General features: G+C 40.2%; 1 protein-coding gene across 2 annotated transcripts in view; it reads left to right on the top strand.

Moving 5' to 3' along the window:
* KIT (KIT proto-oncogene, receptor tyrosine kinase) overlaps positions 1-26472 on the top strand; it is a 102606-nt gene that overhangs the window by 21067 nt on the left and 55067 nt on the right. For both annotated transcript variants that reach the window (XM_036764368.1, XM_036764366.1), the window contains exon 2: positions 22817-23092. In XM_036764368.1, coding sequence (XP_036620263.1) covers positions 22817-23092 — 276 coding nt within the window. The remainder of the gene's footprint in view (positions 1-22816; positions 23093-26472) is intronic.

Raw genomic sequence — 26472 nt, 5'->3', positions numbered from 1 at the left:
CAGAACTGCTTTTTCTTGCCACTTTTATGCGAGATAATTTACCCCATTCTATTTCTCCCTCTCTCCATATATTCCTCTCTCATCCCTTAATTTGATTTTATTTCTTTTAGATATCATCCCTTCATCTTCAAGTCACCCTGTGCCCTCTCTTTCTCTCTCTACATATATATGCACATACATACATACATACATACGTAGACATATATATGATATATACATACACACACATATATATACATATATACATATATATGTATACATATATATATATATACACACACACACACACACACACACACACACACACACACATGCATATTCCCTTCAGCTACCCTAATACTGAGGTCTTATGAATCATACACACCATCTTTCCATGTAGGAATGTAAACAAAACAGTTCAACTTTAGTAAGTCCCTTGTGATTTCTTTTTCTTGTTCTTTTTCTTGATTACCTTTTCATGCTTCTCTTGATTCTTGTGTTTGAAAGTCAGATTTTCTATTCAGCTCTGGTCTTTTCACTGAGAAAGCTTGAAAGTCCTCTTTTATTGAAAATCCATATTTTGCCTTGGAGTATGATACTCAGTTTTGCTGGGCAGGTGATTCTTGGTTTTAATCCTAGCTCCATTGACCTCTGGAATATCGTATTCTAAGCCCTTCAATCTTTTAATGTAGAAGCTGCTAGATCTTGGGTTATTCTGATTGTATTTCCACAATACTCAAATTGTTTCTTTCTGGCTGCTTGCAGTATTTTCTCCTTGATCTGGGAGGTCTGGAATTTGGCAACAATATTCCTAGGAGTTTTCTTTTTGGGATCTATTTGAGGAGGCGATCGGTGGATTCTTTCAATTTCTATTTTGCCCTGTGGCTCTAGAATATCAGGGCAATTCTCTTTGATAATTTCTTGAAAGATGATATCTAGGCTCTTTTTTTGATCATGGCTTTCAGGTAGTCCAATAATTTTTAAATTATCTCTCCTGGATCTATTTTCCAGGTCAGTGGTTTTTCCAGTGAGATATTTCACATTGTCTTCCATTTTTTCATTCCTTTGGTTCTGTTTTAGAATATCTTGATTTCTCATAAAGTCACTAGCTTCCACTTGCTCCAATCTCATTTTTAAGGTAGTATTTTCTTCAGTGGTCTTTTGGACCTCCTTTTCCATTTGGCTAATTCTGCCTTTCAAGGCAGAATTCTTCTCCTCATTGGCTTTTTGGAGCTCTTTTGCCATTTGAGTTAGTCTATTTTTTAAGGTGTTGTTTTCTTCAGTATATTTTTCAGTATTTTTTTGGGTCTCCTTTAGCCAGTCATTGACTTGTTTTTCATAGTTTTCTCGCATCCTTCTCATTTCTCTTCCCAATTTTTCCTCTACTTCTCTAACTTGCCTTTCCAAATCCTTTTTGAGCTCTTCCATGGCCTGAGACCAGTTCATGTTTTTCTTGGAGGCTTCTGTTGTAGGCTCTTTGACTTTGTTGACTTCTTCTGGCTGTATGTTTTGGTCTTTTTTGTCACCAAAGAAAGATTCCAAAGTCTGATGTACTGAATCTGGGTGTGTTTTCGCTGCCTGGCCATGTTCCCAGCCAACTTACTTGACCCTTGAGTTTTTCAGGGGGGTATGACTGCTTGTAGAGTAAAGAGTACTATGTTCCAAGCTTGGGGGGATGCGCTGTTGATTTCAGAGCTATTACAGCCAGCTCTGCCACACCAAGAACCTTCCCCAAGAACCCGCAACCCGGCCTGGACTTAGATCTTCAGCAGGCTCTTCACTCTTGCTCTGATCTGCCACTTAATTCCTCCCACCAGGTGGGCCTGGGGCCTGAAGCAACTGCAGCTGTAGTTCTGTAGCTGCCCCACCTCTGCTGCCCCTAGGGCAGTGGCTGAACCCAAACTCTATCACCCTGTCCCCAGCAGCTTTTCCCACTAACCTTCTCTGTTGTCTTTGGTGTTTGTGGGTTGAGAAGTCTGGTAACTGCTGCAGCTCACTGATTCAGGGCGCTAGGGCCCGGCTCCTGGTTTGGTTGTTCCGCGCAGCCCATGCTGAGCTCTGCTCCCAGCTCCATGGGGGAGAGACCTTACCCAGAGACCATCCCAGCTGTCCTGGGCTAGAGCCCTGCTTCCCTCTGCTATTTTGTGGGTTCTGCAGTTCTAGAATTGGTTCAGAGACATTTTTTATAGGTTTTTGGAGAGACTTGGCGGGGAGCTCACGCTAGTCCCTGCTTTCCAGTTGCCATCTTGGCTCCACTCCCTCATTTTCCAAAAAATATATTTTTTATTTTATTTTATTTTATTTTAAAAATGTATATTTTTAAAAAATGTATTTTTAAAACACTACAGATCCCAGGTTTAGAACTCATGTTCTAATCCATATCTTTGTATCTTCCAGTAACATCTGTAAGCTAATAAAGCTTAGTAAAGGAAAAAAAGAAAAGCTAGTAAAGGAAAGGTTAGCATTCAAAGAACAAACTGTGGTAGTTGATTCAGTGTGTATGTGTACATGTAGGAGTGTGTACACACATGTGTGTAGATATGTATACACAAACATACACGTTTGTATATACACATGTACATATTCACATGCTATATGCTTGCACACAAATACGTATATGTATGTATATATACACATACATATATACAAGGCAAAGGAAAGAGTAGGATGAAATTTTTTATTTAAAAGTAAAATAAGGATTTTTTTTTAAAATTCATAAACTTTTATAGATCTCAGAGCAGGGAAGGGAAGATGCTCATTTGAAAACAACAGCACACAGAATTCATAGAGTTCAGGAAGAAGTACTTAGGGATTAATTTGTAGATAAGGAAACTTATGGCCTAAATCTCCCAGCTTGGTTGCAGAAGAGCTGAGATTTGGCCCTAGGTCCTCTGACTTCAGATAGCAAATACTCATAGATTGAGTTGAAGGTGTGGGTGTGGCTTGATATCCTTTACTGTGCCAGATTTGGTTAAAAGCCAGCAGCTGTACTGGAACTGAATGAAGTTTCTGTAGTGAAGGGGCATTAGAGATGGTTTAGTTCAATTTCCTTTTTTCTTCCAATTGAGGCATCTGAGCCTCCCTGGGGAGGCAGTGGGTCTAAGGGCCTTCTCAGAGTCACAGGGTTGACCTCTGTAGAGACCAGACTAGCCCTCTGCACCATCTTGAAAGCTTGATCAGTGATAGCAATCCTTATACTTAAGAAGGTATTAAAGAAGAAATGATAGGTGGGAATTTGAAAATTATAAAATGTTAAAACAGTGAAGGAAAACAACCAGTCCTCCTAACACACAGTACTTCAGACTGCCTGGCATTAACTTTCTAAGCCTGTGATAATCATCTGTCACGTTGTCTGTAGGCCCTGGTTGGCTCTAGGTAAAATGCATATTCTCTTTGGCATTTAAAGGTCTTCACAGTCTTGCCCCAGTTTGTCTTTTCCAGGCTGATTGTGCATTAAGTCCCCCAAACAGGGTTGCTTTTTCTACCTGAAATGTTCTCATGTCACCTCCACTTTTTTGGAACTCTCATCCCTCCCTTCAAGGCCATATTGCTCTGGAGACCTTCCTGGATTCCCCTGGTTGTTACCCTGCCCCACCACTTTTTTATAAAGATTTTTTTATTTTTAGTTTGCAACACTCAGTTCCGCATGAACCTGAGTTCCAGATTTTCTTCACCGCACCCCCCTCCCTCTCTCCCCAAGATGGCATGGAATCTGATATATCTTCTACATATAACTTCGCATTGAACTTATTTACACAATAGTCATGTTGTAAAGAAGAATTATTACCAATGGTATGAATCAGGAGAAAGAAGAAACAAAATGAAAAACAAAAACGAAAGAGAGAAAAAAAAACAAAAGAAAAATAAAAGGAGAGCAAACAGTTTACCTCAATCTGCATTCAGTCTCCATAGTTCTTTCTCAGGATGTAGATAGCTCTCTCCATCATGAGTCCTTTGGAGCTGTCTTTGAACCTTGTATTGCTGAGAAGAGTGAGGTCTATCAAGGTTAGTCATCACAGAATCCATATATCTGTGGTTGTGCATAATATTCTCCTAGTTTTGCTCCGCTCACTCAGCATTATCTCTTGTAGGTTTTTCCAGGTTACTCCATCACTTTCTATGTGCTTTGTGTATCTCCTGTGGTTATTTATCTGTGAACATATTAGACCCCTGTAGCAAAATATAAACCTTTTGAGGGCAGGGACATCGGACTTTTGTATTTGTAGCCCCAGGGTCTGGTGTATAAGGGGGGTTGGTGGTGAAGACTCAGGAAGTCTTGAGTTTGAATTCTGCCTCCAGATACTTATCAGCTGTATGACCCTGGGTCTCAGTTTTCTTATTTCAGAGGAGATAATAATGGTGCCTGTTTCACAGGGTTACGGTAAGGAATGCTTTTTGGCAAATCTCTAAGCTATTATTACTATCATTATTATTAAAAGTTGCTATTGATCGATTGATCCAAACACCAGATTGGTTAGAGTAATGTTTCTTGAGTTCTGTTAAAGATAGTGATATTTCCTAGATTTAAAAGTATTCAGCCGCATGTATGTTTTTAATATTGCCTAACGAGGATAACATCATTACTCAATTAGGTGCTTTTTTTTTCCCCTCCCTTGGCTTTTGTCAGGGAGAAAAATTTGCATATCTCTAATTATAGTCATTTGATAAAAATACTGCCAGGGCTTGACATAATATTAATTCAGATTTCCAAAAATACTAAATTTCCTTCCTCAATTGAGTCTCCTCCAACTGGTCATTGATTTAAATTATATAGCAAGAGGCTACAATTTTGGAATGGGCCCTTTCCCCCCTCCTAGGAATACCCATTATTCTAAAGCCATACAATAAAAAAGCAGAGCTTTCTTGAGGAATAGATGGGAAACATTTTTTTTTATCTGTGAAAATAAAGGATGATAATAGAATTCTTACAGAAATGATTTATTTTTGTTTTCTTCAAAGAGATTGAGAAGAAACAATTTCAGACCTGTGTTTGACCATTAATGCTTTTTTTTAAATGGAAGCAGGTTTAATGTGTTTGGTCTTTTTTTTCTTTTTTTTGAGTGATTGTCACCAAAGAAAAATTTTAAGAGAAAAGTGAAAACCTATTAAGCAAATTGACCAGCAAGGGTTCTGATAAATGCAATGCAGAAACGAATTTGAATAAGCTAATTTTGTCCATTAGTGTGCTTTTAAACCAATTTAATTGTTTTTTTCCAATTATTTTCTATTTTGTTTATTCAAATGGAGAATGGTTAGAAAACGAACTATGGGACTTTATTATCTGACTAGCAGTTTAGAAATCTGGTTAAAAAAGTAAGATTAGTCTCTAAGTAATGAAACATATTTTGGTAAGTGTTTAAAACACTTGCCAGGGCAGCTAATTTAATGTTTTATACCGACCATAGAGGTGTGTTTCCTGAGTGTGCCTTCTAAGAAAAGAAGCATTGATAGAGTTCTAGGACATGGGATATATCTAACCAGATTCAATTCAGATGCGCTTGAGAAGTTTCATTTGTAATCTAGCTATGGCTGGTGAACGCTGCAAAATTTTACACTTTAGAAAGCCTGGGGAATTGAGAAGTCTGTGCCCGTGTGAGTAGTTGCCAGAGTTTGTCAGGGAGACCCAGTGTTAGGCCAAATTCTAGGTGTAAAAGCCAGGCAGATTTGCTCACTAAAGAAAATCTGTTTTTGCAGGTTTGCATTAACTTCCAAGATATAGAACTCTGGCAAAGTTTGTACTGTATTCTTGACATTTTCTCGTTAAGGGTTCCTTTTCGGTAGATGCCTGACCCTTGTAGGCCAGGGGCATTGGTCGGCGGGATGCCTGGAACATTAGAATTCATTGGACTGTAGATTGATAGGTAGAATGGACCTTAGAGAGGCCATGGAGTCCATTTTACAAATGACATTTGGAGATTTGTTTTCCTTGAGTTCTTCATTCTTGTCCTACTCCCAGATTATTGCTTCATATTTGAAAAAAAGTGAAAAAAACGCAACAATCCATTCCCCCCAAATCCTTGGCTAAGTATAATTTAATTGCCAATGTCTGTTGAATAAATTGCTGACATGCTTAAAAAAAAAAACCCTCTGGCTAGGTTAACTTAAGTCTCGCTATCCAACCAGTCCCTAAGTTGCTCTTTCTACCGTGGCTGGATTTTCGTGTTGCCTGGTTCTAGTATCCCTCTGACCCTGCATCTTGCTGTGGCTTCAAGGTCTTTAGATTTTGTTTCTGGGTTTTATTTAATGAAGGGAAGATACCATATGGAAATATTTATTTAATGTAGAACGGATAGCATAGAATGGAACTTACCAGTTCATTCTACAAACATTTATTTTTTATTTTTAAAGTTTAATTGATGCCTTGTCTTTACATCACAATCATCTTAGAGTGTTGCCTTTGGAGACACAAGATAAGAATTTGGATGCTGGTTCTGTCCCTTCCCAGCTGGGTCACCTTTGGATAGTCACTTAAGCACTCTGGGCCTCAGTTCCCCTGTCATGTAAAACGGGGAGCTTGGATTAGATTGGCCTCAAATGCTCCATTTCCTTCCGTTCTCTCCCTTTTCATAAATAAATATTAAGTGCTGGGAATCCAAAGACAAAAAAGAACCATCCCTTCTCAAAGGACTTACAGTCTGCTGGTGCTCACTGTGGGCAGAAAGGATACAACATATACCCAGGTATGGAAATACAAAGTACATACAAAGTTATTTCAGGAGGGAGGATCAACTTAAAATGGAGGGAAAAGAAAGGAGCAGAGGGAGAATCAGGAAGATTCTTGTGTTGACTCCTGAAGAAAACTTAGGTAACTTTATTTTCATTTATTTTATTAAATTAAAAATTTTTTTCAAATGAACTTTCATCTTGTCTCCCTTCCACCTACACTCCCTCTACCCCAACGAAAAATCGAGAAAAACAAAGAAGTATAGGTAAATTCCCACTTTCGTCCATTTCAAAAAACAAGTCTCACTCTTGAGTCCATCGGCTTTTTTTCAGGAAATGGATAATATGTTTCATCTTCAGTCTGCTGGAGCTGTGGTTGGTCGTTGATTCCCAAGTCTTCCAAAGTTAATTGTCTTTACAACATAATTATTACTGCATAAATCATTCCCCTAGCTCTGCTTACTTCACCCTGCATCATTCAGTGCATAGGAATCTTCCAAGATTTCTTCGAAACATCCCCTTCATCATTTTGCACAGTTCAGTAATATTCCATCACATTCCTGTACCATGACTTGTTTTAGTCATTCCCCAGTCCGTGGCCCCTTAGTTTTAAATTCTTTGCCATCACAAAAAAAAACAGCTATAACTGTTAACAGAGGACCTTTTCCTTTTATCATTTTGGGGTATAGACCTACAAGCAATATTGCAGGATCAAATGCATGCACACTTAATAGATTTTTGGTACGAATTGCTTTCAGGAATGGGCAGACCAGTTCACAGCTACACCAACAGTACTTTAATGTATCTGTTTTCCCATAGCGCTTCCAGCATTTTCCTTTTTTCTCAACTTTGCCACTATAATGGGTGTGAGGTGGTATCCCAGCTGTTTTAATTTGCATTTCTCTAATTATTAGAGATATAGAAATTTTTTTTCAGGTTGCTATAGAAAACTTGGATTTCTTCCACTTGTATTCTTATAAATTTGACTCAATTCCCTGTATATTTTAGAAATGAGGCCTTTATCAGAGAAACTCGTGGCAAAGATTTTTTTCCGCATTTATCCGCACCTTCTAATTTTATCTGCATTGGTTTTGTTAATACAAAAACTTTTAAATTTTACATGATCAGCCTTCTCCATTTTACCTCCTGTGAACCTCTATTGTTTTTGCTCATGAATTTTTTCCCTATCCATAGCTCTAACAGGTAATTTCTTTGTTTATTCCATTTGTTCATGTTGTCACCTTTCATATCTGAGTCATGTACCCATTTGGAGCTTATCTTGGTATATCATATAAGATATTGGTCTATACCTCCACCACAGGTAGGGAGGTATAGAAGGGAATGCATTTTAGAAATGGTGGAGGGGGGGAGGAGGAAGGGGAGGGGGAAGGGAGATGATCAGTCCCCAGGAACAGAGGCAGGAAACAGAAAGGAGGGAGAGGTACACGGCTAGTTTGGATTGAAAAGTGTGCGAAATAGGATTGCAAAGGTAGCGGAAGCAAGATTGTTACTGAGGACTTCAGGTGTCAGTCCGAGGATTTATGCTAGGGGCTTAATAAATTTTAGTGATTGATTATTGATATATTGATTTGGCAGCTCTTTAGAGGCTAGACTGGAAAGGGAAACCAATTTAGGCTGTTGCAGTAGTTGTAGCAAAAGGCAGTGAGATTCTGATTTGTTGTTGTTTTTAGCTGTATCTAACTCTCCATGACCCTGTTGGGGGTTTTCTTGGCAAAAATACTGGAGTAGTTTGTCATTGCCTTCTCCAGCGCATTTTACAGGTGAGGAAACTGAGGCAAACAGGGTTAAATGACTTGCCCAGGGTCATACAGCCAGTAAATTTATGAGGCCAGATTTAAACTCAGGAAAGTGAGTCTTCCTGTCTCCAGGTCCTGCACTGTATCCACCGAGCCACCTAGCTGCCCTCCCCAGAGTTGTTACCCTGGCCTATAAGAGCCCACGCCATGGCATACTGGAGAAATTCTAGCATTTACTTAGAATTCACTCACCCTATTCTTGATCAGGGTCGTTTGCCTAGTCTATCTACAAGCTCAGCCTCTCTAAATCATAAAGACTCTTTGTTTCTGGCTGGCTTTTTGTGTCTTTATCATATTACTTCTTTGACTGACTCCATATCTTTTATTCCTTCTCCCCAAAATGGGGATGGAAAGAAGGGGTACATGTTCCCTCAAGGAGCCCCTTTAATTGTAGTGTTGATCAGATTTTGTAATGTCTGTTGTTTTTCATAGTCTAAATAATAGGTATTATAATTAATAATAATAATAATAATAATACCAATAGCTAGGGGTGTATGGGGTGCCCTAGGAGGACTAGCACCCCTGGTGTGAGGGCTGGCCAAGCCCTTTACAGGGCTGCTCATCCACCTTTGGCGTCCACCTGGCATTCAACTCTCACCCGTGACTCCAAGAAGCTGTAGCATGTTCAATACCCCCCCCCACCCCATCCTCCCTCAAAAATGGTCTTGGGCTAAACCATGTTGGGGGTGACTCGACAGGCCTCCAACCTGTCAGTGAATTAGGGGATGTCTACCCCAAGTACGTGAAGACTTTCCCTGGCAGGATGGGGTGGATGAGAACAGTTTGTTTCAGGGGACGCAGAAGCGGCTGAAGCAGGAGCTGTGCAACGCTTAGAGCTTGGTCAGGCATTGAGGATGCCAAGGCCATCACCAGTCATCTTGACTTGTCTTTCTGCTGGACTTAAGTGATGCTGGAAGAGAGAGTGAAGCTGACAACTTTGTGCTGTTCTGCCTCACTTAAATCCAGTTCACACACAAGTCAAGATAGCACCCTGTGATGTCATCGGTCCTCTTTGAAAATGAAGGACAAACAGGAACAAGCTAGCACTTATACAACTCCTTAAAGTTTGTAAAGCACTTTATCTGTGTTAAGTCGTTTGTTCCTGTTGCCTGTTACCAGTTCTGATGCAGGATGTGGGAGTTAAGAGTGCCTTCTCTAACCATTATTCTCCTAGCCAGTTGGCGGCTAATGTCATGCTTGCTTAAAGTTGGCACGTGGCTAGATTTTCAATGGCATGTTGGCTGGTTATCACCAATATACCCCTTCCATGTTCTTGTGACAGTTGCTGTCTACCGCCATCTGAGACTGTGCCATATGAGGATGTATGGAAGGGATTGGGGATGTTTAGCCAGAAGAAGCTAAGACTGGGCAGGGGGAGGGGTTGGGAAGGGGGGAGATGTAATAGTGTTTTCAAGAATTTGAAACACTGTCATGTGGAAGAGAGATTCGATTTGTTTAATTTAATCCAGACGGGCAAAGGAAACGGCAATGAATGGAAATTGCAAAGGATCGAATTCAGACTTGATTCAAGGAAAAATTTCCTAACTTTTAGAGCCATCCCCAAATGGAAGGAGCTGCTTGGGGCAGGTGTGGTGAGTTTTCCCTCACTGATGGTTTTTCAAGCAAAGGTTAGATGATGCCTCGTCTGTTTGTTATGTTGTACCGGCTATTATTTTTTGGGTATGGTTTGGATTAGACGGTCCCCTCCGAGTCTGAAATTCTGTTAAAAGATGTCCCTTGGCCAGCCCTTGCCCCTTCCTCCCCCCCCCCCCCCGACCCAACTCATAGGAATTGTTGTTACTACCACCATTTTGGGGCTCATGAACTTGGCAAGGAAGCAAAAGTTAGGCAGGTAATTGGGAGCTGAATGAGAGCAAAAGGAACCACAGACTGGTTGAAACTGGGAGAGGCCTGTGACAGACAGGGGTTATCCAAAGTCTATATAAAGAATTAACCTAACAGTCATAGATAGCATTTTGGACCCCTTCTCCATCATTCTGCTTCCTACTGGGGGGGATGGGGGAGAGGGGACAGGGCTGGGACCACCAGAACATGAATCAGTACCTTGGTATGGAAGGATGGCAATCCCTGCCCTAGTGGAAATTTCTTGGTTTGGATATCATAGGGGCATAAATCAAGAGCTGGAAGGGACCTTTGAGCTCTCTGTCAGCACGCCTCCTCATTTCATGGATGAGAAAATAGGCCCAGAAAGGTGAAATGACCTTTGGTCAAGGTCATGCAGGTAAGCCTGACACAGCCCACTTAAAATCCCAACTTTCTTTCCATTGTGCCACCTGGTCTCCCTATGGCCCAGGCTGTCATCCATCTCTCCTCATAAGGTGAAGCAGAGACAAAGTTTGGTCTCTCAGAGTAGAATCGTTGACCAAATTATAATGAATTTTGCATGATGTTAGATAAAATTGCCCTTATCGGGCCATATCTATATTGACACTTAATGTTCTCAACAGTGATTTTTTGAGGGGGCATATTCTATTGTCTTTTTTTGCCAAAGTCACATTTTTGGTAGTGCTAGTGACCCCTAAAGAATATGGCAGCTAGCTATTAAAAATAAAATGGACAATAGAAGAGCAATCCTCCAATACTGTTCAAGAGTACACACATACACAGGGCAGTTTTTATCAGTGCCCCTAGAGTTAAGCTGCTTAATGTTTGCGCCTTTCCCATAAGATTAAAACTTTACCTTTGGAATTTGGTTTACATATAGTCTTTCTGTAACATGCCTTCTGGGTGCCTGTCTCATTCTTGAAATTTTTTTGAGCCACTGGAGAGTGTGCCACTGAATTTGGCACCAGAAGATTTAGTGGAATCCAATCTCTTTGTGGGTGACCTTGTGCAAGTCACTGGACCTCTCCGGGCTTCCTGTCCAATGAGGCAGTTGGACTGGATGACCTGACCTCTAAGGGACTTCTCCCACTGTAAATTGATGGGACTTTTGGTCTTTTAAAACTAAGAATCCTCTTCATGGGTATAGATAGACCTTTGCTCTTAAGTCTATTACCTTAATTTGATTGTTACAACAACCTGGGGAAGCAGGCAGGAGCAGCACATAAATAGCAGCCCCTTCACTCTGGCAATGGACCTGATCCCCTTCTGCTAGCTGGGCTTGCTAGGGAGTTGGGGGTTGTCCAGAGGAGAAAGGGGTGGAGGGCAAAGATAGCTGCTTACAACTTAGAAAATAACCTGCACTTCCCTAGCCTCCCCAATAAAACAGGCCCCTCCGATTTTGTTTTTATTTTCCCTGTGAACAGCTGCAGTGTTGCTGCAAAAACGGTGTCATTTTGAAAATGACATAGAATGGAAAAAATGTACCGTCTACCCAAAAAAAAAAAAAGGAGATAGGGAAAAGAACCATTTTCCTAATCTGTCAGGCCCATTTAAGGCCTGGATTTTAAGGGTTTTCACCATTGCAATGTGCTGGCTTAACCATTAAGGTAGAAGATAACACAGATAAGTATCCAAGCTAAATATAGACCCTAGCTAGCAGCAATTTTGCAGGGAAGTCAGAGAGTCATCATTTATTTCGGTTGAAGTGTGGGAGCCAATGTGGGATTTCTGGTCGTTTCCAAAATATGGATTGTCATAGGTCCTGGAATAAAAGTTTGCCTTCCAAGTTGCCAGTGGTTGATTTGCCTTTATTTGTTTATTTGTTTTTAAAAGTACTTGTCCTGTAGAGATTTTCAGGCCTTTAAGCTAGAGGCTGCAAACCAGTGGGGGGCGGGGGCGGGGTGGGGGTGGGGAGAAGAGGTGGGGAATACAATAAAGCATAGATAATGTTAATTTGTGGTTTTCTAAGTCAATATACAATTTGCAGATATTTTAATGTAAGCAATTTTGACACCACTTTGTAAGGTGAACCTGAAGGCTTTGTGTCATCTGTAAAGTAAAGAATCAGATGATTTAAGGCAGGTTCCCCACCCCTGATTTAATGTATTTGGTGGGAGAATGGGGGGAAAAGAATGATCCAGGAACGTTCTATTGTCTTCTCAATCAAAGTGATTGCAGGGTCCTGAGCCTGTTGAGAATCCCTATTTTGCTTTTGCTTAAGGTTCTCTATTTTCGTTTGAGAGAAAACAGGCCTGGTGGTCCATTAATTTACAAATGCTCTCCTCCTCCCATGCTTTGCTTCCCAATGAGTGCCACATGTGCTCTGGAAAATGCCAGCAAGAAAGCAGTTTATGTTCGTTCACTGGGTCCATTTGCAGGATCTTGCTGAAATCCATCTGTTCCTGGAAAGAAGCAGCCAAAGCTATGCTTTACGAGCCACTCACTCAGCCTGTGGGGACCTAATGAGAACAGGGACGTAAATAAACCGTCCTCTTGTTGGTGTTTCTGGGTCTTGACAAAGTCAGTGCCACCCCTTTTTGTGTTAGGAGGTAGCCTCGAAGCCTTCCCCGCTGGTGCCTTCAATGGGTTTTTAACTTCACTTGGAAAGACCAAGGGAATGAACATTTAAAGAAATAGATATCAAGAACCTGTTATCCCATCAGCATCCCAGGTGGGGAGGACCTCAGAACCCATAGCTATCCTTTCTTATCATTCTATTTTGATTTCAATAAGAGCTTTCCAGAAATTTTAAAAAAAAACCGCAGAATTATAAATATCTACAGTTGTAGCTCCAGGGGACTATTTGGAGGAAAGGCATAGAAAGGAAGAAACTTAGGTTTCCAGTCCTAGGGATGGATCCACACTGCCACTTGAGAGTCTGCTATGTTTGGTGTTCAGGTGAATTTTATTCCATTTGATTATAAACGTACCTTTTTTTCTGAAACCTGAAAGACTTATTTTACAATGTCAGTGAAAGCTTTCCTCACCATATCTTCCTTTGAGATTAGAACATAGAAAGAGGAAGTCCTCTTTCCTTTAAACACTGGCTGCTCCTTCTTTAACTCTCTCTCCTTTTTTCTCATTTCTCCTCTTAAGTAGGTTCCTTGCTAGACCAGGGCCTCCATTACCTCTGAAGTCTATGGAACCACATCCTACAAGTGATGCATATGCAACTAGAAGAAAAGCAGTAAAATGGTTCATCTTTCAACTTAAAGACTGAGCTGCATCTTCCCATATAGCAAACTTTATAGAATACTTATTAAAAGCTGATTTTTCAATCTTCTTTGCATTCTTTCCTTTTTGCTCTGTTAAAGAAGTCCTTGATTGAGTGTCTGGGAATCCTTCCAGGTCTTTGGGATCCCCTCCCCCACCCCCATCGTGAGTTTTCATGGCCAAAAAAAAAAAATCCTTGTTGGTGGTTGGTCTTCCAAAATACTTGTTCGGAGTATGGCTTTTCAAATCAGTAAGTTCTACTTTAGAAACTTAAGACATTTCCACTTCCTCAAAGCAAATTAAAGGGTTTCTTTTAAAAGTTTAGGATCTGGCTCCTTTTTTCACTCATATTTGAAGGACTTCATGGCTGATCTGTGAAACATTTTAGCCCTTTAAAGCAGTTCCTAGTTTTAAGTTTTTGTATCTGTCAACTATGGTGAATTTAAGTTGAGAAGATATAATTAACATGTAGCAATCAGGCTGTCAACTCACAAAGCATTTATGAAGTGCCTACTATGTGCCAGGTGATGTGCCACATGCTGGCGATAGAAAGATACAAGTTAAACGATCCCTTCCTTCAGGAAGCTTTTATTGGGGTCCACAATATGTACGTATTTAGGTTTATTCAAAAGAAAAGCGAGTTTATTGGGAGCAGGATGAGGAATTGGAAGGACAGCTAGGTGGTGCAGTGGATAGAGCACCAGGCTTGGAGTCAGGATGACTCATCTTCCTGAGTTCAAATCTGACCTCAGATACTTACTAGCTGTGTGACCCTGAGCAAGTCACTGAACCCTGTTTGCCTCAGTTTCCTCATCTGTAAAATGATCTAGAGAAGGAAATAGCAAATCCCTTTGTTATCTTTGCCAAGAAAACCCCAAATGGGGTCATGAAGAGTCAGACACAACTGAAAAACAACTGAAACAAAAATGTGCCGGGCACTGTCCCAGGTGTTATTAATATAAAGATGTAAATTAAACAGGTTTGCCTGTTGTATCCCCTTTGTACAGTGGTGTCTAACCCCCGTACATGCCCAAGGTGTGGGGCGCTTCTGTTGATAGATTTCAGGACATCTGTGAACTTACATGGGAAAAAAATTACATCTTTAACCTCTAAAATCTAGCATTTCCTTCAATTATTTAAAAAAGATTATTTTGCAAAGGGCTCCATAGACTTCACTCAACTGCCAACAGGGTCCATGATAAAAAAAAAAACAGAGCCTTTGAGAACTTTGGAAAAAAAGGCTATTCGTAGTAAGTCTGTCTTTTGTATTTATAAGCCTACTACCTAGCTCAACACCTGGCATATAGTAGGTGCTTAATAAATGCTTCTTGGATTGAATTGGATTATTCCTTTAATTTTTGTTTACCAAGGAATGTATGGTGACTGGTCTGTCTTCTCTCCCCTCCCCCTTTGAAGTCTTTCTCTTCTATGATCATTTAGGTTCTCAATGTTTTATAGTCAGAGGGCATTCATAAAGTTTTCAAGAGCCAGGGTATAATTCCATAAAGTTTAGAAGGCCATAATGGAACTTCAGCAGGATGATCAGCATGCTAAAAATGGGCTCGGGTGGGGCTTTGAGATCAGAGGACCTGATAGTCTTTCTGGACTGGGAAATTGATGCAAACACCCTTGCCATGATTCTGTTTGGATAACCTCAGTTCTCTGATTTGTGTTTGCTTTGGGATGCAAGGGAAACAGTATTGAATAAGGAGGCTTTTTTTCTTACATGAAAAATGAATGGCCCCATAAACAAGATTGAGAAGAAGATGAGATAGCATCGGTATAACAGACTAACATTTATTACTGGCTTCGTCTCATGGGCTTGTGTGTGTTTTAATGATGTTGTGTTTGAACCAGATAAGGACTTTAATCTGTATAATGAAGGTTCTGTCATGCTATTTTACCCAGAAATTCCTGTTTGCAGCAGCACAGAGTTCAGAGCTTCTTAGGCATAGCAGAACTATCAAATTACCACCTCTAGATGATAGGAGTAATAAATAGTTCGTGCATATGCTTTATAGTTTGCAAAACACTTTACTCCTTACAATACTCCTGAGTTAGGTAGTCCAAGTATTATTGAGAGCCTACTATGTGCTGTGCATTATTAGGTGGTGGGGATATTACCCCACGAATGAGATAAATCCTTGCCTTCTGGTTGTTTACATTCAGTAATTAAGGCCCTACTGTGGGTAGAGAGCTCTGTCCTGGGTGCTGGATTGCACATACAAAGACAGAATGGAAAGCTAGTCCTGCCTGGAATGACCTTAAAATCTACAAAGGGGGAACGCATGTAATGTGTGAGTCAACAGAAAATACATATAAAGTAAGTATAAAATGATTCACAGGGTGTGTTAGGGAGATAGTATTAAAGACTTGGGGGAGGGAGGATCAGGAAGGGCCTTGTGAAGGATTCGAAATTTGAGCTCAGCCTTGAAGAGAACTACAGAGTTTAAGAGGATGAGATTGGGGGTTGGGTGGGGGGAAGGATGGTTTTACCAGCACAAAAGTGCAAGGGATGGAATTCTAAGTTGTAGGAACAGCAAATAGGATCTTAGGCCTAGAGCAGGAAAAGAGACCTCAGCTGCCACATAGTCTGACCTTTTATATATAGAAAAAGAAACTGGGGCTTTGACTGGTTAAGAAAGTGACTCAACCAAGGTCACACACAGGTAGTACCAGAGATAGGATTTGAACCTGGATCCTCTTGATTCCTAAGGCAGTGCTTTTTTTTTTTTTTATTCTATGCTTTTGTCCGGAGGGCAAGGCATGTGAGGGAGCCTGGAAATGAGGTTGGATGCAGAATGTTAAGAGCCTTAACAATTTCAGTATAGATTTCCTCCTTCTACAGTGGGTCTCATGTTTTGAGTCAGGGTCCTATAAAAGTACTGCATACAGGGCTTCAGTGTTAGGGTACTGCCCTAGGCACTTGGGCTCCCCCCTGTATGAAGCTAGGTTGGAGCTGCTGCCCTAGTAGTAGGAGAGGGGGAAGTTCTAGTCTTCCCATCCTCCATATGGTAGCTTGGTTCCTTACTGCTACTCCAGTGGGGTCTTCTTCTCAAGGAACCGTTTAGGACTCTTGCCCTTTCTCTCTAGAAGACTGATTTCCCAAACTCTCCCAGAACTCGACACCACCCCTCCCTTACTCAGGATGCTGTTGCTAAGGACTTTGAACACCCTTTGAGAACGGTCAGTGGGATATCATGTCAGGCTCGTAGAACAGTGTGAACAAAGACAGGGAGGAGGAAACTGCAAAGTGTTTGAAGGACAGAGTGGTCCAATTTGGGTATAAAACGGTGGGAGGAGGGTAATGGAATGAAGTTAAGGTGGTAAAGAGGTATCAGAGATTCAAATGCCAGGCAAAGGAGCTTGAATTAGATTTGGGATCAAGGAATCATAGATTTAGAGCAGGAAAGTACCCTCGAGGCCATGAAATCGATCCCCCCCACCCATTTTAAAAATGGAACAAGGCTCCAAGAGGTTCAGTGACTTGAGGTAAGTGATTCAGGGTCTCTCCTGTGAGTGTCTGAGGCAGGATTCGCCCAGTACTCTAACCACTGTGCTATCTGGGGGCCAAGTCCCAGAAAAATGTATCTTGAGCAGAGAACTGATAAGAACACATAGTCAGTTTTGGATCCAAAGTCCAGCAAGTAGTTTTCCTACTACCTTTCACAAATATTTCAAATTCTTTTTAATTTAATTTAATGATCATTAACAAACATCAGCATTTCAGTATATAGAAAAAGAGAAAGGTCTGCATATGAACCTGAAATTATAGGCAGTTGTTTAAGAACTCAAAGTTTTAATATCCTGGTTATAGGAAGAATTGATAAAAGTCTCTAAGAACCTGAGCCATTATCTTTCCCAGTGGTAAGGTATGTATTGTACTCTAGGAATATAATCAAACTAATATGTATAATTAGGAAGTTATACCTATTGCTAAAAATGTATTTCAAAGTAGAATCTAAACTAAATTTGGCTTATTTATGCCAGCTTTTTGTTTGCATGACTTTTGTGAACCCTTCTACTTGATAGGCTTTTGAAGATGGTGGACAAGTGACTTGAACTGAAGTGGGGCCCATAAACTTCTAACCAGTTCTATTTTCAGGGCCATCCATTGGTTTTTAGAAACTCATGTGAGTTGTCACTTATCAGTGAGAAATTTTCCAACTTCTTGTTTGTTCGGTTCACCCTTCTGGGGATATGAAAGTATACCAAAAACCTCATTCAGTACAAATCAACCAGCTTTTTATTTTGTCTTGTGGTTTAAGGGCCCTTCCACCTCTAAATCTATGAACAATATAGGAACTGAAGGGTAGGTGAGCTAAATACCTTCGAGTTAAGCTGGTTCCCTTAATTACTCTAACACAGTCTAATCGGTCCTTCCCTTCTTCACTTCCCCAAATTACGCTACTTGCCTCTGTGTAGGTTTTTTTCCTCATTGTTGTACATTGTTCCTTCTCCATGTAAATGGCTTCTCCATTTAAGTTAAAGGCTTGTGGGATACTTGATTTTTTGGATAAAAATCTTTTTAAGTGGAAAGAAAGTTGGAATGAAAAGGTAACTATGAAAAAAATCCAGATGCTATATATTTCAGCAAAATTGAACCCATTCCTCACCAACCTCATCTGTCTTCCACATGTCAATTTTTCAGTGATGGCATATATTAAAGAGTCAGGTTTAGCTGTATGCTTAACCTGAGGAAAGCCAGATGCCTTACACACACCTACGCTTTTTACATTAGAGTTGACTGGGTACTTTCTATGGGCCCCAGCACCTTGATAGACCCCGCAAAGGAACCCAAAAAATACTAAAATCTGTGCTTTCAAGGGACATCACTTATCATTGGTCAATTAATCAATCATCAGTCTTCCTGTTTGAAAAATACAAGATTCACCCTCTACTCTGAAGAATTGAAGGGGGAGAGGTCACAGAAAAGATTTAGGGATATAAGATAAAAGTTTAAGAAGTTAATTCATAAAGTTTGTCTCAAGACAGTTTTCAAGACAGATACCCACAGAAATCATCAAACTCCTAATTTAGCCTGACTTTCTCCTACCCATAAAGTATAATTTGCAAAAAGAGTTAAGCAAGACTAGGCAACCCAGGACAAAACAAACAAAAAAGAAACCTGAGGGATTAGAACTGATGGCCTAGACAGTAACACTCCAGTAGTTTGTTAACAGGAAGAAAAGGCGTTTGCTCTGTCTTTAATAAACTGGCACCAGCGTATTTGACTCTGGTCCTGTTGCCCTTTAAAGTTGTGTTTGTTTATATAGTTATCGTTACCATGGTTCTTGTGGTTTTGCTTTTTTCACCGTTAATAAAGGAAAGAAAAGAGTTGAAGACAAGAAGATGGCTAAGTAGATGCTTGAGGTCCTTTTTTCCCTCCCATAGGCGGGCAACCTCTTCATAAAACTGTAATTGCTGGGCCTAATAGAGTTCATGGACACGTATTTCATTAAATCAGAGATCTGAAAGGAGCCTTAGAGAGAGAGACTTTTGATATGACAAAGGAAACATAGAATGCATGGGATGTAAGAACTGCTCGCTATCCTAAAGGCCTCCATCACTCAAACATGGGAATATGTGACAGAGTGTAATAGGACCAAGCATCTCCTCTGTTAGCATGGAGAACTGAGAATGGACTAAAGGTGATTTATTTTCCCAAACAAAACTTGTACTTTTAATTGCCAATGTAGAAACAGAGGCAGGCTGCCATAAAGACCCCCTTTTAATTCTGCAGTGGTCTCTAAAAAGATCTCATCATGTAGTCATTCTATATTTTCATTTTCTTTCTAGCCCAGCAGTTCTGAATTCCTATGATTATTCATGGAATATTTATATTATTCTGGTGATAGGTCACCAATGATAATAAGAACAGCTAGCATTTAGAGGCCTTTCCTTCCTGCCCTTTCTCATTATTTATTCATTAAACACGGAATTTTCGAGCACCTGCTATTTGGGATGGATCACTGTCCACACGCTGGGGTCCGCAGAGTAGTGTGACCCCTGTTTTTTCGCCTTTGGGTATTTGACAGCCGATAAGAATGAGGCACAGGTGCAGCAGCCAAGTAGCAAAAATTAGTCGAGTGAAAGTGTTGATTAAAGTGCTAAATGAATGCTACGGATAGTGAGTGTTGAAGAGTCTGGAGCATGAAGGGGTGGAGGATGGGGGAGGGGAGAAGACCGTCAGAGCCGGGAGTGGTAGAGGGAAAGGTACACAGATGGAAGGATCCGTGATCTGAGCTTTGAAGATATGATGGATGTAATCGAAGGGCATTGCTGGTTAGGGAAATGAAGGCTGGTGGTGTGGGAATGAGCAAAGCATGGTCTGGGGATAGTAAGTGTCAGGAACTGAGGGTGGCTGGTGAAGTACTGTGAGATTATACCATGGCACCGTGTCATAGAATCATGTGTTTGGAGCCAGAAGGGCCCTTGAAAATCATCCAGACCATCTCAGTCACTTTATAGCTAGGGAAACGGAGGCCCAGGCAGAGGAAGTCACTTGCATAAGGTCACGCAGAATAGTGGAAGCAGAGCTGGGAATGAAGGCCAGGCCCTCTTGCTCCAGATTCAGACTTCAATTTGAAAAACAAAAAACAACCTGCCACCAGATGGCCAAGGCCCTTGAATCTTAGGCCAAACCAGTAGGAATTTTATCCTATGATGGACCGGCCAAAGAAAATTTTTCATCAGGGAAGTGACATCATAGAACAAGAAGATTAATTTTGTGGCGACATTCAGGATGGATTTTGAGGGGGTGACAATTTTGTATAGAGTGGTTCAAGAAAACCAGCCAGAAGGCAGCCTAGGTGTGAGGTGGACTCTGGATTTGGGTAGCGGCCATAACTTTGGAAAGGAAGGTACAGCGATAGACTTTTAGGGAGTATTGACTGGATTTGGGGGGTGGGGAGAGGCGACTGGCAAAATAATTGATGGCAAACCCCCGTTAATGAAGGAATGATGCTGAGTTTTCTATCAGATGTGTTGACTTTTTGATTTGGAGCTTCTCAGCGACAGACACATTTACCTGACTGAATCTTAATGCATTTATGTACTTTTAAGTGTCTCTCAGCAAAGAGGTAATTGAATTGCCTGGAATATATACCAGTTCAAGCTATTTAGAAAAGTCCCTGTATTGAATTTAGCCCTGTCCATATCAGTGGCCATGTTCCCTCACAGAAGGTACTGATTTTTTTTTTCCTTAACAGGGAAGAATAAATTGAATTATTGTTATTTATTTACTATCTCTGCCTTTATTTTCCTCAATGCCGTATGATCTTTTAAATATAATCCCAACAGCTCTCTTTAGGTATTTTGGTGGTCAAATGTAGATGGTGTCTAATAGACATCAGTGCTTTATTTAGCACATAACATGCTGTCAGTGCTTCTGAATGACATTTTTTTTCCTTTTAAGTATCTTGTTGATTCTCTTTCCTTTTTATGTTTTTGTTGCTTCCCGGGTGGCCCTTCTCCATCCCCCAGTTAGAACTCTTCTCCTTATAATAAATAATCAGGCAAACCAACCAGCACACTGATCCGTGTTACAAAGTACGCCTTGGTCTTCTCCTGTAGTCCATTGCTTCTCTGCCAAGAGACTGGGAGGCATACTTCCATGTCTTTTCTGAAGTCATAATTAATCATAACTCCGAAGTCATTTAATATTGGTTTTGCTTATTTCATTTTATGTTTGAATATCATATTGCTGGGAATATGTTTATTTGCATTTTGCTTCAAATCCTAGCATTATGTGATTGGATGTTGCACCTGGAAAATTACCTAGGAAGATGCATGCTGGAATATGCTGGGATATGGGACCGTGTTCAAATCTCATTGTGGCATGGTGCTCCTCTCTCTCCCTCCATCTCTCTCTCTCTCTCTCTCCCTCCCTCCCTCCACTAGTTCATTCTTTTCTACCTACAAACGTGGATGTATCTCCTCCTTCTGTAAAACAAGGATTGTAATGCTGTGTCCACACACTATTGAAGACATTTTTAAATTACTTTTTATTTTTGCCATCTCTGATTAATGATTAATTCCCCAATGGCCCTGCTTATCATTATCATTATTATTATCATCATTAATAATAATGATAACAACATCTAGGTGCCTACCAGTTGGTGTATCTTTTCCCCCCTTTCCTTCCCTTCCTCAACACCTCAGACCACTAAGCTGCCTACCGCCCCATTATCCTCACTGGGATGAGATGAGGCTCACCAACTACAATTCTTCTAATGAAATGGGGGGCCATCAGGTCATATCATCTGTTCTACCATTGCATTAAGAGCCTTCTGGGCCTTTCACCCTCCAGCATCCCCCTCCCCGCACCCCACCCCCCCATACGCAGCTATCAGATTTGCTGATGTACCATGAACCACACCTAATCCTGAAATTTGCCTGGCCCCTGCCCAACCTTTCTATCCACCCTGTAGCCAGGATCTCCTGGTTGTCTTCCCCAAATAAGCTCCTTGAGGGCAAGGACTATGTCAATTTTTTTCTTTTTCCCTGCCTCTTAGCACAGTGCTTGGCACATGTTGTTGGTTGCTCTTTGGCACATAATAAGCATGTAACAAACACTTTTAAAAATTCATTTGTAATTTGCTTCATGGGTACATAATTCCGTCGATTGTCTATCTATCTATCTATCTGTCTGTCTGTCTCTCTTTCTAATTAGTTCATCTGATCTTCACCAGAACCTCATATTATGAACATTTTGCAGACCAGGAAACAGGATCTAAATTAAACAAGTAATAAAAAGTGGAGCTGTGATTCAAACCCGGATCCTTTGAAATACTTTTCCATTTAAGTTAGATGTTTGTAGGGATACTTGTTTTTATTTCAATAAAAATATTTTTTAGTGGAAAGTTTGAATCAAGAGGTACTATTTTAAAAAAAATACTGAATATTTCAGCAAAATCAAACTCACCACCCACCACCCAGTCTAGTCTTAACATATCAGTTACTCAGTGATGACATGTATCCAAAGAATCAACTTCAGCGAGATGCTTAACCTGGAGAAAGCCATAGCATTCGAAGTGCATTCTTTGAAAAGTAGGATGCATCAAACGGATGGCAAGCCCAGGCCCTTATATCGTCCACCCTTCATGGTTCCATTATTTGTGCAGAAGAAAGTGCTTTTTTTGGATGTGCTTTATTAGCAACTTTAGACAAAGCTATCTGTTTAATGATAAACCAACAGGGTAATTTTCCTCTTTATATTCCAAGGACACACCTAAGATGGGAATCAGAAGTGTGAAAAAATTCTCCATTTGACCACGATTTTTTTTTTCTCTTTCCAGGTTATCTTCAACCTTCTACTAGTCCGGCTAATTATTCTTCACCATCAATCACTCCAGCCAGATCACAGTTAACAGTGAATTTTGGAAGTGAGATTAAGTTGTCATGTAGCGATCTTCACTTTGTAAACTGGACTTTTGAGAATGCCGCCCTCCATCTTGAATCAAGCAGAACTACCGAAACGTGGCTCACGACCAACGCCAAGGCTCAAGACACAGGCAGATATACGTGTACCAACAAAATGGGCTTGAGCAGTTCCATTTATGTATTCGTTAAAGGTAAATGTGTTGGCTTTCCGTGTTCTAGATCTGTGGTCTCAGTTTTAGAGCGAAATCTTGAGCCCTGGAGGAAGTGGTCCTTGGCTTTAAGAAGGCACACAGCACACAACCATTTAATTGGTTGCATTCTTGTCTCCCTTTTCTGCTCTCTCATAATCATGGCTAGAGCCTTGTCTAGAAGTATGATGAAGTATTGCCTCTTTTCTTAGTTTTCGTAGTTCTTAAAATGGTATGTGAATGTCTACTGTAATTATTGTGAATGAAGATGAAGATTGTACATTTAATCAAATCATCTGAACACACCTCTTGGAGTATAAATCAGACTCCTTTTGGAGATACATTTACCCTTTAAATATTCTTTATCCTTCCACTTAGAAAGTCACTACTTTTTTTTTTTTTTAGTGTGCCATAGTTCTTTAAATGCCTAAACAAATGCACCTTTCAGAGATTAACTTTGGAGAACACTCTTCTGAGAAGTGGCAGTTTTCACACACTCACATAACATTTGTTGAGTTTTTAATCTTCTGATCAAGGTAAAAATCCCGGGACATATACCATCATGGTGTTCTAGACTCTAAACCCTAGACTTGGAAAGACTTCAGTCCTTCTTGACAGAAAGCAAAATCCAACTTGACTCTGACTTACCCATATACTCATACAAATGTCTGTGCTTAGGAAAGGAGGTGCTTACTGATCAGCAGAGTAGCTGGGGGATATCTCGGTTCTGTAGTAAAATTAGACACTTGTCCCTTGCACAGTCTAAGTGCTGAATAAATATTTGACTTGTTTAGGAATCTTGGCCTCCTGGAAAAAAGTAATTTAGTTAGCATCCATGTACCTCATGAAGTACTCCAAATGTTTCATGAGTTGTCCCAAAATGTGTATAATAGTGCGTGTTAACTCTGCTATGTAGATAAACAGGCACAGAAGGACTTTGTAAAGGTTAAAAGGCAAATCAGAGGCAGGTCTACACACCCCGAGTTCCCTAGGATGTTACAAGAAGACCTTGTTCATTGATTGGATAGATGGAACCCACCTGTTGACCTGTGTAGCCTGCGTTACCAGGGTATAATCTGTGCCTGTGTCCCTAGCTTACCTGTTGGTACTCATGAAGTTCAATGGAGCCACATAATGTGATTCTTCTTCTCTGTATTTTCCTGTCTCATCTGCCACATATATTCCCTGGCCCCACTGAGCTAGCAGGCATTTCTTTCTACACCTGACACTTGGAATAATTGTTTTTTAAGCTCATTGCTATAGTAGACGGTGTTCTCTTCTAAAACATAATTAAAATCTGATGAGAAGATAGTTGCTTGTAAAGGGTGTTTGACTAAAACGTTGGAAGAATAGTGTTAAGCAAGTAGCTTCTTTCCCAAAGTTTTCAGTGGGACTCTCTCCCCGTCTAAAGCTTTGTGCATTTGCAAAGTTTGGTAAATCAGAAAATTTAAGTGTTTGAGTCAGGGGAAGAGAGCTAGCTCAAAGACATGCTAGCCAAGTATGTTAATGAGAACGAACAATATCTATTTAATAAAAAATCCTTGAAGCTGACTTCCTGAAAGGTCTTCCTATAGCAATCTAGACAATTTCAAAGTTTACACTCTTCAGTTAGGAAAGAAAATTCCTATTAAACTTACCACAGTCTGGAATCATTTCAGTTTTCTATGACATTTAGCTCTTCAGACATGTTTTTGTCAGATTTGTCATATGATGCAACATAGGACGTAGAAGGAATTAAGGACAGTCCGTGTCCTTGAGGATCTTACGGTCTGGAAGCATCTCATTTGATAAGACTTCTTCTAAGTGTTCTCGATCAGATAAGGTTCTTTCCTAATTTGTGGCTATGGCTTTTATCAAGGAAATATAATAAATTACTATATTTGGGCTTGAGTGATTTAATCTTCTGTATCAGATCAGACTTTTAAAGACTAAAGAATACTAGAGTTATGCATAAATGTTTTAATAAGGGACATTCTGATGAGAAAACAAAGAGCTTTTTGCTTCTTAGGAACTATTTGTTGGCTTGTTTCAGATTTGTAATCTTTGTCTCTTTCATCTATGGATAATTTTATGTGTAACTTAGGTTAATGTAAAACAGATGCAAAGCCATACAAAATTAGCTGATATTTAAATATCTAATTAATAGATTCAGTCTTATGATTGGTTTAAAGATGTGTCTTGATATATAGAAGAAGCTAATTTTGTATACGTTGCTGATATGTAAGATTTTTTTTTTCAGGATCAAATATTTGGGGGAAGAATATGGGCAGCTAGGTGGCACTAGGAGCCACACTGGGCTTAGAGTCAGGAAGACGATTCTACCTGAGTTCAAATCCAGCCTTAGACAGTGAGTATCTGTGTGACCTTGGGCAAGTCACTTAACCCTGTTTGCCTCAGTTTCCTCATCTGTAAAATGAGCTGGAGAAGGAAATGGCAAACCACTCCAGCATCTCTGCCAAAAAAAACCCAAAATGGAGTCATGAAGAGTTGGACATGACTAATAACAACTCAAACATTATTGAAGAAAGAATAATGCTTTTCTTTCCTCTACCTTCTCCTCCCCTCCCTTCTTTTCTATTTTTTATTTAATTTTTTAATTTTTAATTTTTTTTTGCAGGGGGGAAGGCAGGGCAATTGGGGTTAAGTGACTTGCCCAAGGTCACAGAGCTAGTAAGTGTGTCAAGTGTCTGAGGCCGGATTTGAACTCAGGTCCTCCTGACTTCAGGGCTGGTGCTCTACACACTGCATCACCTGATGCCTCTCCTCCCCTCTTTTTTTTTTTTAATTTAATTTATTTAATATATTTAATTTTCAGCATTGATTTTCACAAGAGTTTGAATTACAAATTTTCTCCCCATTTCTACCCTCCCCCCTCACTCCAAGATTTCTGGTTTCCCTGTTCCCCAGTCAGCCTTCCCTTCTGTCACCCCACTGCCCTCCCATCTCCTTTTCCCTTCCTTTCTTGTAGGGCAAGATAAATTTCTACGCCCCATTGCCTGTGTATCTTATATTCTAGTTGCATGCAAAAACTTTTTTTTGTTGTTGTTTTTGAACATCTGTTTTTAAAACTTTTAAGTTCCAAATTCTCTCGCCTCTTCCCTTCCCACCCACCCTCCCTAAGAAGTCAAGCAATTCAATATAGGCCACATGTGTATTATTATGAATAACCCTTCCACAATACTCATGTTGGGAAAGACTAACTACATTTTGCTCCTTCCTAACCTATCCCCCTTTATCCAATTTTGTCCCTGACCCTGTCCCTTTTCAAAAGTGTTTGTTTTTGATTACCTCCTCCCCCATCTGCCCTCCCTTCTATCATCCCCCTTTTTTATCTTCTTCCTCCTTCTTTCCTGTGGGGTAAGATACCCAATTGAGTATGTATG

The sequence above is a fragment of the Trichosurus vulpecula genome, chromosome 6 (assembly GCF_011100635.1).
Source record: "Trichosurus vulpecula isolate mTriVul1 chromosome 6, mTriVul1.pri, whole genome shotgun sequence".
Classification (NCBI taxonomy): domain Eukaryota; kingdom Metazoa; phylum Chordata; class Mammalia; order Diprotodontia; family Phalangeridae; genus Trichosurus; species Trichosurus vulpecula.
The sequence above is the reverse complement of the archived record's forward strand: the minus strand, read 5'-3'. Positions and strand labels throughout refer to the sequence as shown.